This window comes from Ictidomys tridecemlineatus, chromosome 8 (assembly GCF_052094955.1).
Source record: "Ictidomys tridecemlineatus isolate mIctTri1 chromosome 8, mIctTri1.hap1, whole genome shotgun sequence".
Lineage (NCBI taxonomy): Eukaryota > Metazoa > Chordata > Mammalia > Rodentia > Sciuridae > Ictidomys > Ictidomys tridecemlineatus.
In genome coordinates, this window is record NC_135484.1 from 140657485 (window position 1) to 140672536 (window position 15052).

The following is a 15052-nucleotide window of genomic DNA, read 5'->3' on the forward strand; positions in this document are numbered from 1 at the left end:
TCGTGGGTTTGTGTCCCTGGCAGTAAGTCCCAAGAGTCCATACAGATGAAAGGTGGCAGAACAGGCAAGGGCATGGTCAGTCAAGGGAGCTGCCACTGAGCTTCCTTCCTGGGCCCACAGCTGTGGAACCTGCCCCTTCCTGTCCGTCATTCTTGGAGTACTGAACCAGTCTCCAGGTTTAAAGGCAGCTTGAAGTGGTTTGAATGGGTCATCATTAAAAATGTTGTTAGTTGTACAGTTCTTTATTATTTTGGAGCTAATGGAGCTCTTTTTAAAAAGAAATCTGATTGAGTAGGTTTAAAGAGACTTCAGGGAAAATGAAAAGAACTAGAGATATAATTTTTTTGGGGGGTGGGTGGGTATTGGGGATTGAACCCAGGGGTGCTTTACCTCTGAGCCACATTCCCAGCCCTTTTTATATTTTACTTTGAAACAGGGTCTCACCGAGTTGCTTACAGCCTCACTAAGTTGCTGAGGCTGGCTGAGAACTTGCAGTCCTCCAGCCGCAGCCTCCCGAGTTGCTGGGATTACAGACACGCACCACCGTGCCTGGCTAGAGACATAATTTTGAAGGAAATAAGTCAGACTCAGAAGAGTATCGTGTGTTTTCTCTCATATGTTGAAACTAGAGGGGAAATGAAGGAAAAAAGGGACCATGAAAGTATAAGGGTGACGGTTAGGGATGAGGGAAGGGTCACAGGAAGGGAGGACAGAAGTATTTGGAAGAGATCGATCAAGTTATATTGTTAGGTACCTATGAATTTGCCACAACAAACCCACTATTCTGTATAAACAATAAGCATTAATAAAAATGAACTTAAAAGACAGAACAACCAAATATAACCCTGTTAGGATCCTGATCCCAATAAATCAAATGTAGAAAGATGGTATTTGAGATATTTCAGGAAATTTGAGGATGGATTGGGGATTAGGGGGTGGTGAAGAATTGTTTTTAACTTAGATACAATCATATTAAAAAACTGTTCATTTTTAACAGGTTCTTAAATTATGGTCCATATGCATAACATAAAACTTAACATTTTAACAACCTTAAGTGTGCAGTTCAGCGGTATTAAATCCATCTGTACTGCTCTGCAGCAGCACCACCATCTATCTCCAGAACTTGATCTTCACACATAGAAACTCTGTACCCATTCAATAACTCCCTGTTTCCTTTCTCCAGTCTCTGGCAACTCCATTCTGTTTTCTGTCTATGTGAACTTGATTACTGTAGGTGCCTCATTTAATTATTCCATACTGGTCCATTTGTGACTGGCTCATTTCACTGAGCATGATGTCATCAGGGTCCATCTGTAATGTAGCATGTCATCATTTGCTTCCTTTTTAAGGCCAAATAATATTCCATTGTTGTAAAATATATATATATATATATATATATATATATATATATATATATATATCATATCTATCACATTGTGCTTATCCTTTCTTTTATTGGTGGACAGTTGAGTTGCTTTCAGCTTTTGGCTTTTATGAATATTGCTATGAATGTGGGTATAGAGATTGTTCAAAGACCTGCTTTCAGTTCTTTTGCAAATACATTCAGAAAGATAAGGTAATTCCAAGCTTAGTATTTTGAGAGCCTCCTTACTGTTTTCAGCAGTGGCTGCACCATCTTATAAACCTACCGGTAATGCACACGTGTTCCAGTTTCTCCACCTCCTCACCAACGCTTGTGAGGAAGCACCCATATTTTTAATATTCAAGATGGGCGAGGACTGAGAGGTCACCCCCATTTGCAGAGCAGCCCCGCTCACCATGGAACTTGAGCCTGATGGGCAGCCTGGCTGACCTTGAGGGCTCCCTCTTTGCTCTGTGACCACGCCTATGTTTCTACATGGGCCTGAACAGTTCCCATCGCGCCTGCACAGGAGAGGCTTTAAGGAAAACAGAAAAACTATGCACTGTGTAATTTAGTGATTCACACGCGTGTAGTAGAACTGTTCATTTTTTAAAGCAAGGTAATGATCAAGACTGTTTGACACAAGATAGCTTTGGGGCAGAGGCGGGAGGGGATGGAGAGGGAAGGTCATGTTCTGGTGTTGAAGCTCAGTGCCCGTTAGCTATAGTCATCTGCAGTATTTAGGAGTAAAATTAGTCAAATTATGTTTTTATGTACCTGTGAACAGGCCGCAGCAAAGCCCACTACCCTGTATAGATGAGTTATTAATCCTCAGTACCTTTTGTGTGGGAAGCCATCCGTGAATTACAAGAGGGTCTTCTCTCGGTATGGTAGCAGGGAGGTTTAGGCTTGGCATTGTGCACTGTCCAGGGCTCTCCCGTGGCAATAGATTGCCCAATGCACGTGACCTATACCTCTACTCTGCTAGGAAGATGCTGATCTGGAGATGGGTGCAACCCGTTGGGAACTGAACAGCCCACCTTTAACCTTTTTTGGTGAAGAACATTCTATGGAAGGTCTTTGATATTTCCCAATATAAATAAAGGAGGCCCGGGCTCCATTTTGCCAGGGTCTAGAAGCTCCATCTGCCCGTCCTGCCCCCACTTTTGAAACTACTTTCTGTGTAGTTTTCTTTTTTTTTTTTTCATTGTTCTATTTTTCTTAATTTTTTATTTCTCAGCCAGCCCACTCCACCAGGAGGAACCCCATTTCCACCACCTGCATGGGACCCGGGCGAGACTGTTGTATGTATAATGTTACATAATTTACCTTTTCCATCTTAAACCAGTAACTTTGATTCCTTGAGCCTACAGTTCCTACATATTGGCCAAAGATCTAGGACTGACCTAAAACTTCAACTGGAAGGGAGGGTCTGAAGCCAAAAAGAGAAAGGGAGATTTATAAAGCCAAGTATTTTTTTTTTCAATTTAGAGGGTGGTAGTGTATTCTTCAATTAGGTCCTCTCTGTTTTATTTGGTATTAAAAGGATTTCTAGAAGTGAAATCATAGTTAAAGGAATGCCATTTGTTGTTTCATTGTCCTTACAAAGAGCAGACAGAAGATGTCAGTGACCTTGTATGAGGTCATCACCATTCTTTGAAAGTGTTTTAACTTGTCCTCGAAATTAAATTCTAGGAACTCTTGCCTAAGAGAATGCAGCAGCACTGCAGAATGCATTGTTCCAAAGCCAGTTTAGGGAAAGTGTTAATTGGCTCGCCGTGTGGACTGAGGAGTGAATTTGAATTGCTCATCAAAGGCCGCACTCTAAGTCCAGAGGAGCTAGATTCTCAAATAACAGCCAGTGGTTATCACAACTGTCATTTATGGAGCACACATGCCGGTGCCACGGGCTATTGATGTAGAATGTTTCACTTATTCTTCAGAATTCTTCCCACTTAACTAACCCTGAAACTTTTGACTAATATCATATACATAAGTGGAGGGGGGAGCTGGAATTCCAAACAAGTGTCACAATTTGACATTTCCTTACCATCTTGGTCCCTACTTCCTTGTATACCACATTGGCACCACCATTGATAAGACGAATATTAGGATTACAGCTAGGTACTAAGACCGGATTCAAAACGTAGCCCTTGTTCTTTCCCTCGTTTTCCTATTTACTGAACTATTTGACATTTAGGGAATCAATCCGTAGTCCTATAACTTGAATTGCTAAGTTTATTGGAAATGTTACCATTCTCCCATTGTGGCCTTCAGATGCATATGGAAGTAGTAACCACATTGTGTTTATTTCCATTAACCACATTGTGTTAATCCCCGTGAGACATTTGCAAATGCACTGTGCAAATCCTACCACAGGCAAAAGAGTAGGGGAGAAAGGAGAAGTTCCAGAGAGGACTTCAGGGATGGTGGCTGAGTTGTCTGGCAGAGTGGGGAGGCCTTCAGCTGGGAGCTGAGCGACACCAACGGGGCATTCAGAAGACCCATAGTAAGGGGTAGGTTGAAATCAGAGACGCGAGGGGCAACAGAGATCGTAAGCGTCCGCCAAGAAGGATCCAGGAAAAGAATGTGCAGAATGCCTTGAGACTGTCTTGGTGGAGGAGAAATGGGAAAATGCCCTTAAAAGGCAGCGGGTTCTAGTTCGCATTGTGATTAAATGAGTGCTTTGAACTGGGCTTCTCTTTTTCGCATTTTTAGGATCTTTTATCTCTTTGCATCTGTGAGAATTTGCCAGGATTCCTCCTTAGTCACACGCACTGCCTTCCAGCATTGCGTAATCCTTATCCTCAAGAATTGCACACACTCTTCCCCTTCCTAGCATGGTCGGATGCGCCTGCGCTCTCCTGCTCCCTCTCTTAGCCTCTCCTGTCGTCTCTTCTCTTTTTGTGTTATCCTGTTGGGACTGCAAAACAAATCCCCCCAAAACAAAGTGGCTAAAACCAGCGATGCATTGTCACCCCTCACAGTCCTCTGAGATGATGGGTTTACCTGGATCATTCTTGAGAAAGATTGCTCCTGTAGTTGCAATCAGATGGTGAGAACAGATGGCCACTGGACTTGATGGCCCAGATGACCTTTTATAACATGTCTGATGCCTCTGCTGAGTGTTTGGCCAATTTGTGGTGTGTTCGTTCATATTCTCTCTCTCTCTCTCTCTCTCTCTCTCTCTCTCTCTCTCTCTCTCGTCTCTTCCTTCAATCCTTCTCACTCTCCTTCCATGCACTTCTCCACATGGCTAGCTTGGGCTTCCTCACAATATGGAGGTCTCTGGGTAGTCCAGCTTCTTATACGGCTGCCATCTTTTCTCACACAATTGTGGAAGGAAGTTCAGTGACTTACAGCCTGACCTAGAAAATGGCTGAGTTCCATTGTTGCTGCATTCCATGGTCCAAAGCAGATTACGGAGCAGATTACGGGACCACTGGAGTGTATGGAAACAGGGAAGGGTGATTTATTCTTGGAGGTGCACCTGTCAAAAACTAGCTACCACATTCCTCATATATGGAAATTTTTGTATCTTGAATCTTTGTAACTGAAAAGTCTTAGTTGCTATCCTCTGTCTCACGTCACATCTGTATTTTTTTCTCCAATTCTTGATTCATAGTAAGAGAGATTGAAAGACTTCTTATATATGCTCTCTGTATTTTCATGTAGCAATGTTGAAATTAAGCATCCAAAAGACTATAGAAAAGCTCTGGGTTTTGGTTTTTTTTGTTTGTTTGTTGTTTAAGAAAGACTCTTTGGGAAATCAGATTTGATTCAATTTTTTTAACCAACAGTGATAACATATGAGACTTAAAAGGCAGATCAGTTTTGGGGAAAGTGATACAGTGCCCCATGTGCGCGTCCTTGGGTGAACTCCTTAACAATATTGCTTTTCATGCTCGGCCACTAATTAGAAAACCTGCTGTCCTGTTGGGGCTGAACTGGGGTGTGTACTTTCTGGTTGGACCTCTTTTTACTTTACATTCAAGTGCTTGCAGAAGCCAAAGCTTGTTCTTTTTTGACCCCCAAAATTTTTTTTAAAAAAGGAAAAAAGGAAATCCCAACATTAAAGAATCATTGCATAATGACATGTCTATTCCAGAAGTTCTCTGTTTAAAATCTTGTCCCCATAGAAGGCTCCTCTCTCCTTAGCTTCTGCAAATGCCATCAAGGACGTTGGGTCCTCTTGAGAGCTCTTAGGTGTTTCGATTTTTTAAAAAAAATATTCTGAATCTTCACAACTTTTCTTTGATCATGATAGGAAACAGCACGTGGGGAGGCAGTCGAAAGTTCAAGGTGGCAAATGATTTTAGTTTTGTTTTCTGCCCACGAGCCCCAGGTTTCCTCCCGGTTGCCACTGAGAAAAAACTCAGGCACTGAGGGGCAGGAGCGTTTCTCAACTCGGGGGACAGAGTCAGGGCTAGTGGCCGCAGAACCCACCTTTTCCCCCCTTCATAATGACTCTGAATTAAACCCTGAGGTTTCATGTCATCTCTCTCACACGGGACTTTATGTAAACATTTGAGAGCTGAAGCTGACTTCAAAAAATGATGAATCAGTAATTGCAATTTCCTGTGTTGGTTTTTTCATTCAGGAAAAAGATTTTATTTAAAAAATGTATCTTTCTAGTTTTATCAAAGTGCAATTGACAAAAAAAATCATGTATTTAAGGGATCTAAATGTATGTGTCCTGATACACACATACATTGTAAAACGATCACCACTGCCAAGCTAAGTAAGGTCTCCATCCCCTCACAGAGATAAGATGTTTCCATTTTGTGTGTGTGTGATGAGAACATTGAAAATGTACTCTTTTAAGAAATTTCAAGTATGCATTATGGTATTATTAGTCACCATGTGAAATTAATGCAAAACTGACCTTTGGACCCTTGGACCAACCCACTTTTCCCAAATCCCCACCCTCCCCTTATGCCCTAACCCCTGGCAACCACCCTTCCACCTCTGCTTCTTTCTTTGAGCTTGACTTTCCTCAATTCCATGCATCAGTGAGAGCCTGTGGGGTTTGTGTTTCCAAGCCTGGCTTATTTCTCTCTGCATAATGTCCTCCACATTGTCACAGACAGCACAATATCCTTCCTTTTTAATGGCTTGGTAGTATTCCATTGTGCCTACACCACATATCCATTCATCCATGGATGGAAAACTAGCATCATTTCAAATCATTTAAATCACTTTTAGACCTAATCCTTTTCCAAAGGATTTCTTTCAGTGTAAACCATTAGAAAATAGTGAACGATACCATTGGTGATTCCCTCACACATACTAGTTCTGCTTGGGATCTACTCACAGATTAAATGGGGTTCCAACCAGAGGGTCCCCCCCACCATCATTCAACCCTCAGCTTCCCCCAGCAGGTGGACAGCAGGGAGCCATATTCTCCAAAGCTGTACCCTCAGTAAGAGGTAGAACTTCAGCCCCAGGGGAAAATATGCTGTCCTCTCCCCCCACCCAGTGCCCTCACGCCACCCGACTCAAGTTCAATGCAGGGCCACCTTGGTCATGCCAGCGGCAGACGGTGACCTGTGAACAGAACTGAGGAGAGAAAAGCCCTGGGAGGGACGTGGGCTGGGAGGGCGTGGCGGTCAGGATGGGGGTTCATTCATTCTCCACCTTTCCCCACAAAGTCAGACTCTCCCTATTTTCGGGGAGAGTCATTGCATGACAGTTAGTTCTTTCGACCCTGAAGAACTAGCTGTCATGCAGTTCATTGTACCCAATACTCAAACCAAAGTGCTGAAACTGCAAACGGCCCGAGAAGCTCATGTGGTCCCGAGGGGCTGCGGTGATGGGGAACTGGGCTGTCTGACCCTGTAGCCAGCGTCCTTCCCCCGACCCCGGTCAGGAGGCGAGCCTGTGGCCCTTAGTCAATAACAATAGCTGTCACTCTCTCTTGTTTAATCCTATAGTGGAGTACGACAAGGAGTTCTCCCCTCGCCAGCGACACCACAAAGAGTTCAAGTTCAACTTATCCCAGATTCCTGAGGGTGAGGCTGTGACGGCTGCAGAATTCCGCATCTACAAGGACTGTGTTGTGGGCAGTTTTAAAAACCAAACTTTTCTTATCAGCATTTATCAAGTCTTACAGGAGCATCAGCACAGGTATGAAGGCCCAAGGAAGCCCCCAAACGTGGGCCGGGCCCCATTTCTCACCCTCCGTCGTCACATGACCCCAAGTGTGTCTGTGGAAGGTGCTTAGCGGTGGAGGGACAGCCCGTGAACTTGAGGAGGTGGGTGTTCTCCAGGGCGCTGTTCAGCCGAAAAGATTTTTTTTCCCCCAATAAGCTGATTTCCCAAATACTTATCTTTTCCTGAGCAAGCCAGCTAGGAGCACTTACTAAGCACCTTTTGAGAGAATTGGGGATAAAATGTTTTCCATGATTGTTTGGTCCCCACGTTGAATGACGGGCAGGGGTGGCTAAAATAAATGCACACATTAAATTTATATAATGATGCTTATAAATGATACTAATTCAGATGACAACAAGGTTATTTGTTTGTGCATTTAATAAACACACATGATTTCACCTTTGAGTAAGTGGGTTTAATGTATTTTTTACCATTTGGATATAAGGGAATGATAGGTTTTTTTTTCCCCCAATGTGTCTGTATTATTCTTGTTTCCTAAAATGAGTCTAGACCATTTAAAAAAAAAAAAAGCTGCAATGACATATGTTCATGGAGCTGCCTAATAATAATAATAATAATAGCTTCCATGGAGTGATGATTGAAGAACTGGGCAGAAGGATAAAGTGTCGCAGCAGGAAGTTCAAATCTGTAGTGCACGGAAAAGCAGCCAATGACTTTGGATTTTGCTTGGTACTTAAGGGTTCAGTCCAGGGAGAATCAAGCACATAATGCCTAGGTTAGCATCACTGTGTAGTTCTCAGTGTGCACAAGGTCGAAATTAAGCCAGTGACATAATATTCTGGCAATTGTATGGTAGATAAAAAGGTAAGAAAGAAAAACAGTGTATTGGAGGGTAGGAACCCTGTACTTACAGGCTTTCTAAAGAATTTGTCATCTTTGGTTTTATAACATGCATCCAGATTCTTGCTTTTGGTCTTGGAAGACTATTGACTTCCCAAGAATTTCCAGAGATTTAGGACTTTGGTTTCGTCTGAACTTATTGATCTGTGTGTGGGTCTGTCACAAATATGCATGCTGAAATCCTTGGAATCATGAACTTGACCTACGAAGGGTTCACTTTCGTTTTGAAAGCTCCACCCGCATTGAACCCTTGTACGTGTTCAAGTCTCTAACGAGGCGAATGGAGCAAGACGGAGTGATGGCCGGTGCTGGGAATTCGTCATGGTGTGGAGTATCCACTGAGGGTTGTAGATGAGTTCCAAGCTGGGACAGCTAAGTAATGACTAAACACAGCATTGTGGTATCTTTATGATGGATCAAAAATCAGAATGAAAGGGAAGGTTTCCAAAGCCTGATTGTCACTCCTAAATAAAAGCATATGCGATGGCTTTGCTGTTGGGGGGGTGGGTTGGGGGAAGCAAATTATTCATCGCTAGATATTCATCTTTTGAGACTTTGGAGAGAATTGGCACTCAGCAGTTCTCTGGAATGGCTTTACATATAGGTTTTTCAATCTAATTATTCCATTACATCTCTCTGGTGGGAATAACTTTTGTACTGGTACATTTTTTTTGGTTCAGAAGTTTGTTTGGGAAACATGGTTTTTCTCTGTCCTGGGAGAAAAGCATTAGAGTAAAAACACTAAGCTGGGAGTTTAGTGACTATGGGATTTTTCAAAATAATAATAATAATAATAATTTATTATTATTGTTATTATTATTATTTTAAAAGGAGTTAACAGAAACTTTGTAAGGTTTACACTGAACTCGAGCCAAAAAACAACAGCTGCCTTGTGCTTCACATGGCGGCCACATACTTCTCGAGGCCAGCAGTGAGTTTGGAAAACAAAGTCCCGGAGGGTCCCCACCTTGGATGGCTCCCTATCAAAGCAGAGGGCTGTCATTTCTTGGTCTTCTAGGATGGGAGCATTTGGCGTTTGGATTGTTTGATTTTGGAGTACAGGAGAGGGGGGATCCTGGGAGAACGGGAGACGCTCCTGCTTTTGAAGGGTTCCAGGTTGGCCAGATTTCCTTATCTGTGGGCCGGGAGCCCAGGCCTCCCGCTGCCTCTCGTGTTCTTCCAGAGGCTCCAGGTCTGACTGCAGGACTCCTGGTGGGGGCTGGTTTGATGTCCCCATCTGTACTGTCTTGGGGTGTCTTGGCTCGAAATCCCTTTCCAGGCTTGTGAGGAAACTCGTGTGTCCAATCTGTGTTTGAGTGACATTTGTGACCCTTGTTGGGTTCACTTCATGTAAGAAGTGTCTGGGTTGCAAAATAATCGGCATCCTTGAAAAGGGGGTTGCGGAGTCAGGTTTTTCAATGCTGAGTCCTACATTCGACTGAGGGCAGAAGAGGGGACGGATGACCTGGGGTTTCTGACACGGGAGGCAGTCAGAAAACCTGGCGCAGGGAGGGCTGGGGAAGATTCTCGGAAGGTAGGTCTCCACTTTGCACTGTGCAGAAACGTGTGTTTTAACTGATAAGAGACAACTGGACCAGGTAAGTCTTTTTTTTTTTTTTTTTTTTAAGTGAGTACTTTAAATAGATGGTGCCTTTAGAAATATCAGGGAAGCACTTGATATCTTACTCAAAATTTGAGAATCAGCTCTTAGACAGAATCTTAAATCATGGAAAGACCTGAAACAACCCCATAGATTAGAGTGAGATCATCAACTCCTCGGTCGGCACTAAGTTCAAGTCCAAGTTGCCCCTTTGCATTTTATTTATTTATTTTTTAAAAATTGAACTCCATGGTATTGGGTGATAATTTCATTTTAAGATGAGTTTGGTGGGCTAGGGATGTGGCTCAGTGCTAGAGCATTTGCCTGGCACACACGAGGCCTGGATTGAATCTCCAGAACACCCCACTCCCACAAAAAAAGTTTGATGTCACTTTCGATAATTATAGATCATGATGCCCTCATGATGATGCTGATAAAGATTTGCATTTACATAGGACTAACAGTTTGGGGAAAGCCTTCTCCGAAATTCTCAAATTAGGATTTTACAGGGACATGGGGACCATCTCAAGATAAAGGTGAGGTTCCAGAGAGGGGAGAAATCTCCTCATGGCAGGTCCTCCCACTCCGTTCCACGTCTCCGATGGGGTCTCTGTCTGAAGGGCCAAGAGAACATTCCGTTGGCAGCTAAAATGTGTTTGTGAGAATTCAGGTCCTGGGACTTTGACAGTTGAGGCCTTCCTGCAGGAAACCTTTGCAATTCTTTGTCCCCTTGGTCAACCATTGATCTAGTAACAACTTTTCTAGAGGAGGGGTGTGGGCAGGAAGAAAGACTAAACTTTCCCCAAAGTCTGAGTTCTTGTCCCGATTCTGACACTACTGTCCACTTACTTCTCTCCTATAGTTTTCTGTGTGGCTTTCACACTACGCTGTCTTCACGGTTGGAGGACAGACTGCTCCGAATACCTTTTGACTTTTCATCCTCCCGTGAAGGAGCACGATGGCGCCACGTGGCTCTTCGAATGTTCTTATGACCTTTCTTTCTACAGCATCTTTAGATGAATCGTGCAGTCCTGAGGCCTAGAGAGACTATCGTTTTCATCTACATTTCTTGTTTGCTTAAAGGCACGTCTTTAATGTTCTTAACTGAACTTTGTATACTTAGAAGTCAAAGAGAATCTCTTGGAAGTCAACCAGAAGCTTTAACAGAGAGCATGTTTAGTTTCTGAATCACGGTCCTCTTTAGTTCATGAATCGACCATACTCGCCTCTGTTAGTTTTGACATTCTGCGTTCTGTATTTCGGCAGTTGTGTTGTTTTGCAGTGATGGTCTTGTGGTGTCTTCTGTGTCTGTGATAACTTTTCCAGGTTCTATCAAGGTACAGTTTTTTTGAAAGACATTTAAAATTATAACTAATTACAGATTTAAAATGTATATCATCCTGGCATAAGCAAAACAAACTCCTCTGTTTGAAACAAAGATGGATGGATGGATGGCTAGACAGACTGGTGTTCATTTTTTGTTGTTGTTTTGGGTGTTTTTGAGTTTCATGTTTCATCCTAACTTCAGAATCCTCAGGATCTGAACAAAACACATGTTAGAATCAACATGTTAGGCAGTGTTGCTTTAGAGTTGATTTTCAAAACTTGTAGAAAGATTTTCTTAGGTCAACCAAGCCAATGCTGGACTGCCGAATCCCCCAGGATAAATCCTAGACTAACTTATTGCCTTAATTTTTTTGACAAAATTCACAAATTTAGACTCATTTTATGGGTAGAACATAATTTTCCCAGCAGAGAAAATAACCATGGAAGGTCAAGGACACATTTTTTTAACAGAATTTTTAGTTTGAAACTCTGAGCCATTCACAATAAGGAATGCAGGAATAAGTTAAGAAAGGGGAGTAAAGATGAGTTCAGGTTTGGATATATTTGAGTCATGGTGGGAACACCCAAGAGGCAGCAAGATGTAGACACTTTGATCTCAGCAGAATGAGCAAAGCTACAGTAGGATTTAGAGACCACAAGTGAGATAATGAAGTAGATTATTAGATAGGCCAGCTGTACAAGAATTGAAAACTTAATAGACTCAGTACCATTTATTGGAAATACTGGCCTTTTCCCATGTACCTCAGGGGCACATTATCTTATATTAGGTGATTGCCCAGGTGTGGGTTTATTTCTGGGATCTTTATTTTGTTCCATTGTTGTTGTTGTTGTTGTTTTTCTCTTGCACCAATACTACTCTGTCTTAATTCTTTTAGATTTACAATGAGGATTGATATCTGGTATGTAAGTTTTCCAAATTTTTTCTTGAGACTCTTTTGGATACTAATGACCATTCATATTGCCACATAAACTTTAAAATTAGTTGGTCAGTATCCATAAAAAATGAAACAAAACAAAAAAACTTGCTGGGATTCTGATTGGAATTACATTAAATGTAGAGTTCAACTTGGAAATAATTTATATCTCACCAATATTGAGTGTTCCATTCAAGCATATAGCATTTATTAGGCTTTCTCTAATAACTTTCAATAATGTCTAGTTGTTTTTTGTGTGTCAAACCTTCTTATTAGAATAATTTAGGTCATAAAGTTTTATGATGTTATTGTAAATGGCATTTTTTAAAATTTCAGAGTTTTTTTCTCCTTATATATAAATTTTTTTGTATATTGATTTTGTATCCAGTAACCTGTAATTAATTGTTAATTCTAATATTTTTTTTTCTGTGAAGTCTTTTGGAATTTCTAAAAGTATTATCACACCTCCTATAAATATCAGTTTTATTTTTTCCTTTTCAATTCCTATTTTTTTTTTCTCTTTCTTCTTTTATTGTCCTGGCTAGGATGTCCAGTACAGTGTTGAAATTCACTAAAATATCTGTCAGATTTCTAATGTCAGTGGGGGATGTGGACTTATTATTACTATGAAGGATGATGAATTGTTGTAAATTTTTTTGTAGATACTTTTTTAGATTAAGGAAATCATTCTCTATTCCTAGTTTTACAATAGTTTTAATTTAAATCAGGAAATAATGTGGAAATAATGTTGGTGGTATTAGACATTGAACCCAGGTCCTTATGCTTGCTAGGCAAGTGCTCTGCCCCTGAGCTCTGTCCCTAGCCCTGAGTTGAAATGTTAATCAAATATCTATTCTGAACCTTTCGGGATGATCATTAGATTTTTTTTTCCTTTATGGTGTTAATATGGCTACCATATTAAAAGACTATCAAGTGCTGAGCCAATTTCACAACCCTGAGAGAAATTCAGTTTGTGATTTAGTATTAGTTTTATATAAGACTCATTCAAAGATTGTGTCTGATAACTCTCCTCCTTGGGTCCCCTATAGGTCTATTTCCATTATCTTTTTGTCCCCTTGATCTTATTCCTTGGCGTGCCTGATAATTTTGTGCTTATTACACCTTGGACATTATTTAATAAAACATTTCTAGATATCGTTACCTCTCTCTAGACTGGATTTATGCTTCTTCCTGAAGTCAGATACACGGCAGGCAAGTCACCCAGTTCTTTTTGTTCCAGTGGAGGATCTGCTGTGGGCTCATCTGTTTCTGGTCTTCCATTTCTCCCCCAGACTAGCCCTTCAGGGTTTTCTGCTGAATGTCTAGGACGCTTACCAGAAGCCCTCTGCCTTGGAGGGCTCTGAACTCTACTTTTTCACTCCGCAGATTCATGGGACTGCCAAAAACTCTGCTATGAAGCCTCTCAACATTTTCTTTCTGCTTGTTTTCTGGACTTCTCATCCCATGTATATGTAGCTAATCTTTGGCAAATATCTCAAATGAAAATCTTGGGGTTCAAGGCCACCAGATCTCGAAGCAGAAAAAGGACTGCCCAACGTGGATACACACAAGGAGTGAGTCCAACTCGTATGAGGTCACCTTCACACAACCCCTTCTGTGGAGCCTCTTTCCTCTGGGACCTTCACCCTTCATGTCCTACCTGCCTTGAACTCTAATTTTTATCCCTAGCCAGTGATACTGCTCCAGACTCCAGGCCCCTGCTTCTTTCTCTTGGGTGCATGCCTCAGGCTGGGAATTAGCAAATGCTCTGGAATGGAAAGACAACCACAAATGCAGGGCTCACCTCAGTGCATTCCCTGGTCTCAGAGGTCTTGGTCTTGACCCACGAAGGGTCGCCTTACCAGTTGCTCTAAGACGATTTCAATCAGGTTTTTATTTTGTGGTTGTTTTTCAGCTGAACCATTATTTTTAGTTGTTCTTGGTGGGATTGTTAGTTTGCTGCCTCAGGGCAGAAGCATAAGTCTCTGAAAGACAGTAAATTTTTTTTTTTTTTTTTTGTGTGTGTGTGTGTGTGTGTTTTCATTTACGAATCTTTTTAAACAAATTCCTATGAATATTGGTGTTTGCATCATTAGCCAAATGTTGTAGTCCTGTAAGACCTGGACCCAGTAGTTGATCCAGTTCCAGGATCTAGGAGAGTAGTTTCTTTAGAAAAGCGTTCACAGACTGTTCTTTGAATTCAGTTGGATTTTCAGTGCTACCTGTTGGAGAGGAGATAACAATTTAACCTTTTTAGACGGCTCAGATGGGTTTCCTTTTTCAAGGGAAGGGCAAATTTGAGAAAGCCAGGGTGTGAGAGGAAAACCAAAGCTTTTGTCACCGTGCCCAGCCACACCTGTTTCTCTTGTGCCTGGCTTTCACAGCTATGATCCTCCTGGATAGTCTTTGGCTCCCTCAGCGTGGGGCTCATACAAACAATGAACATTTCAGCATTTGTCCCTTTGCTCCCCAAAAGGGGATGATACAACTGAGCCACAGCTCAGGTTTTGTAACTTGTTTCATATTCCTTATCCAGAGTGATGTGCCTGGAAATGAAAGAACCCACAAAATCTCAAGAGGCTTCCAAACTTTGTTCTTCCACTTATCCGTGTTCTGTTATTTCTAAGGTCCAGTTATCCAAAAATGTAACTACTCAGAAGAACGCTAAAATGTTTTATGGTGGAGGGGAATCCGGTGGGCCAGTCACTGAGGACAGGATTCTTTGGGAACCGCTTATCCGCTTGGTAAACTGTGACGACAGAAAAGCAAGTTTTGGTTTTTGGAAACTGTGCCCCATGTGTTATTCATTCCTAG

The 15052-nt window shown here is 41.9% G+C and overlaps 1 protein-coding gene across 3 annotated transcripts in view; it reads left to right on the forward strand.

Annotated features, from left to right (window-relative positions):
* Bmp6 (bone morphogenetic protein 6) overlaps positions 1 to 15052 on the forward strand; it is a 163238-nt gene that overhangs the window by 117580 nt on the left and 30606 nt on the right. For all 3 annotated transcript variants that reach the window (XM_040282155.2, XM_013359649.4, XM_005327483.5), the window contains exon 2: positions 7297 to 7489. In XM_040282155.2, coding sequence (XP_040138089.2) covers positions 7297 to 7489 — 193 coding nt within the window. The remainder of the gene's footprint in view (positions 1 to 7296; positions 7490 to 15052) is intronic.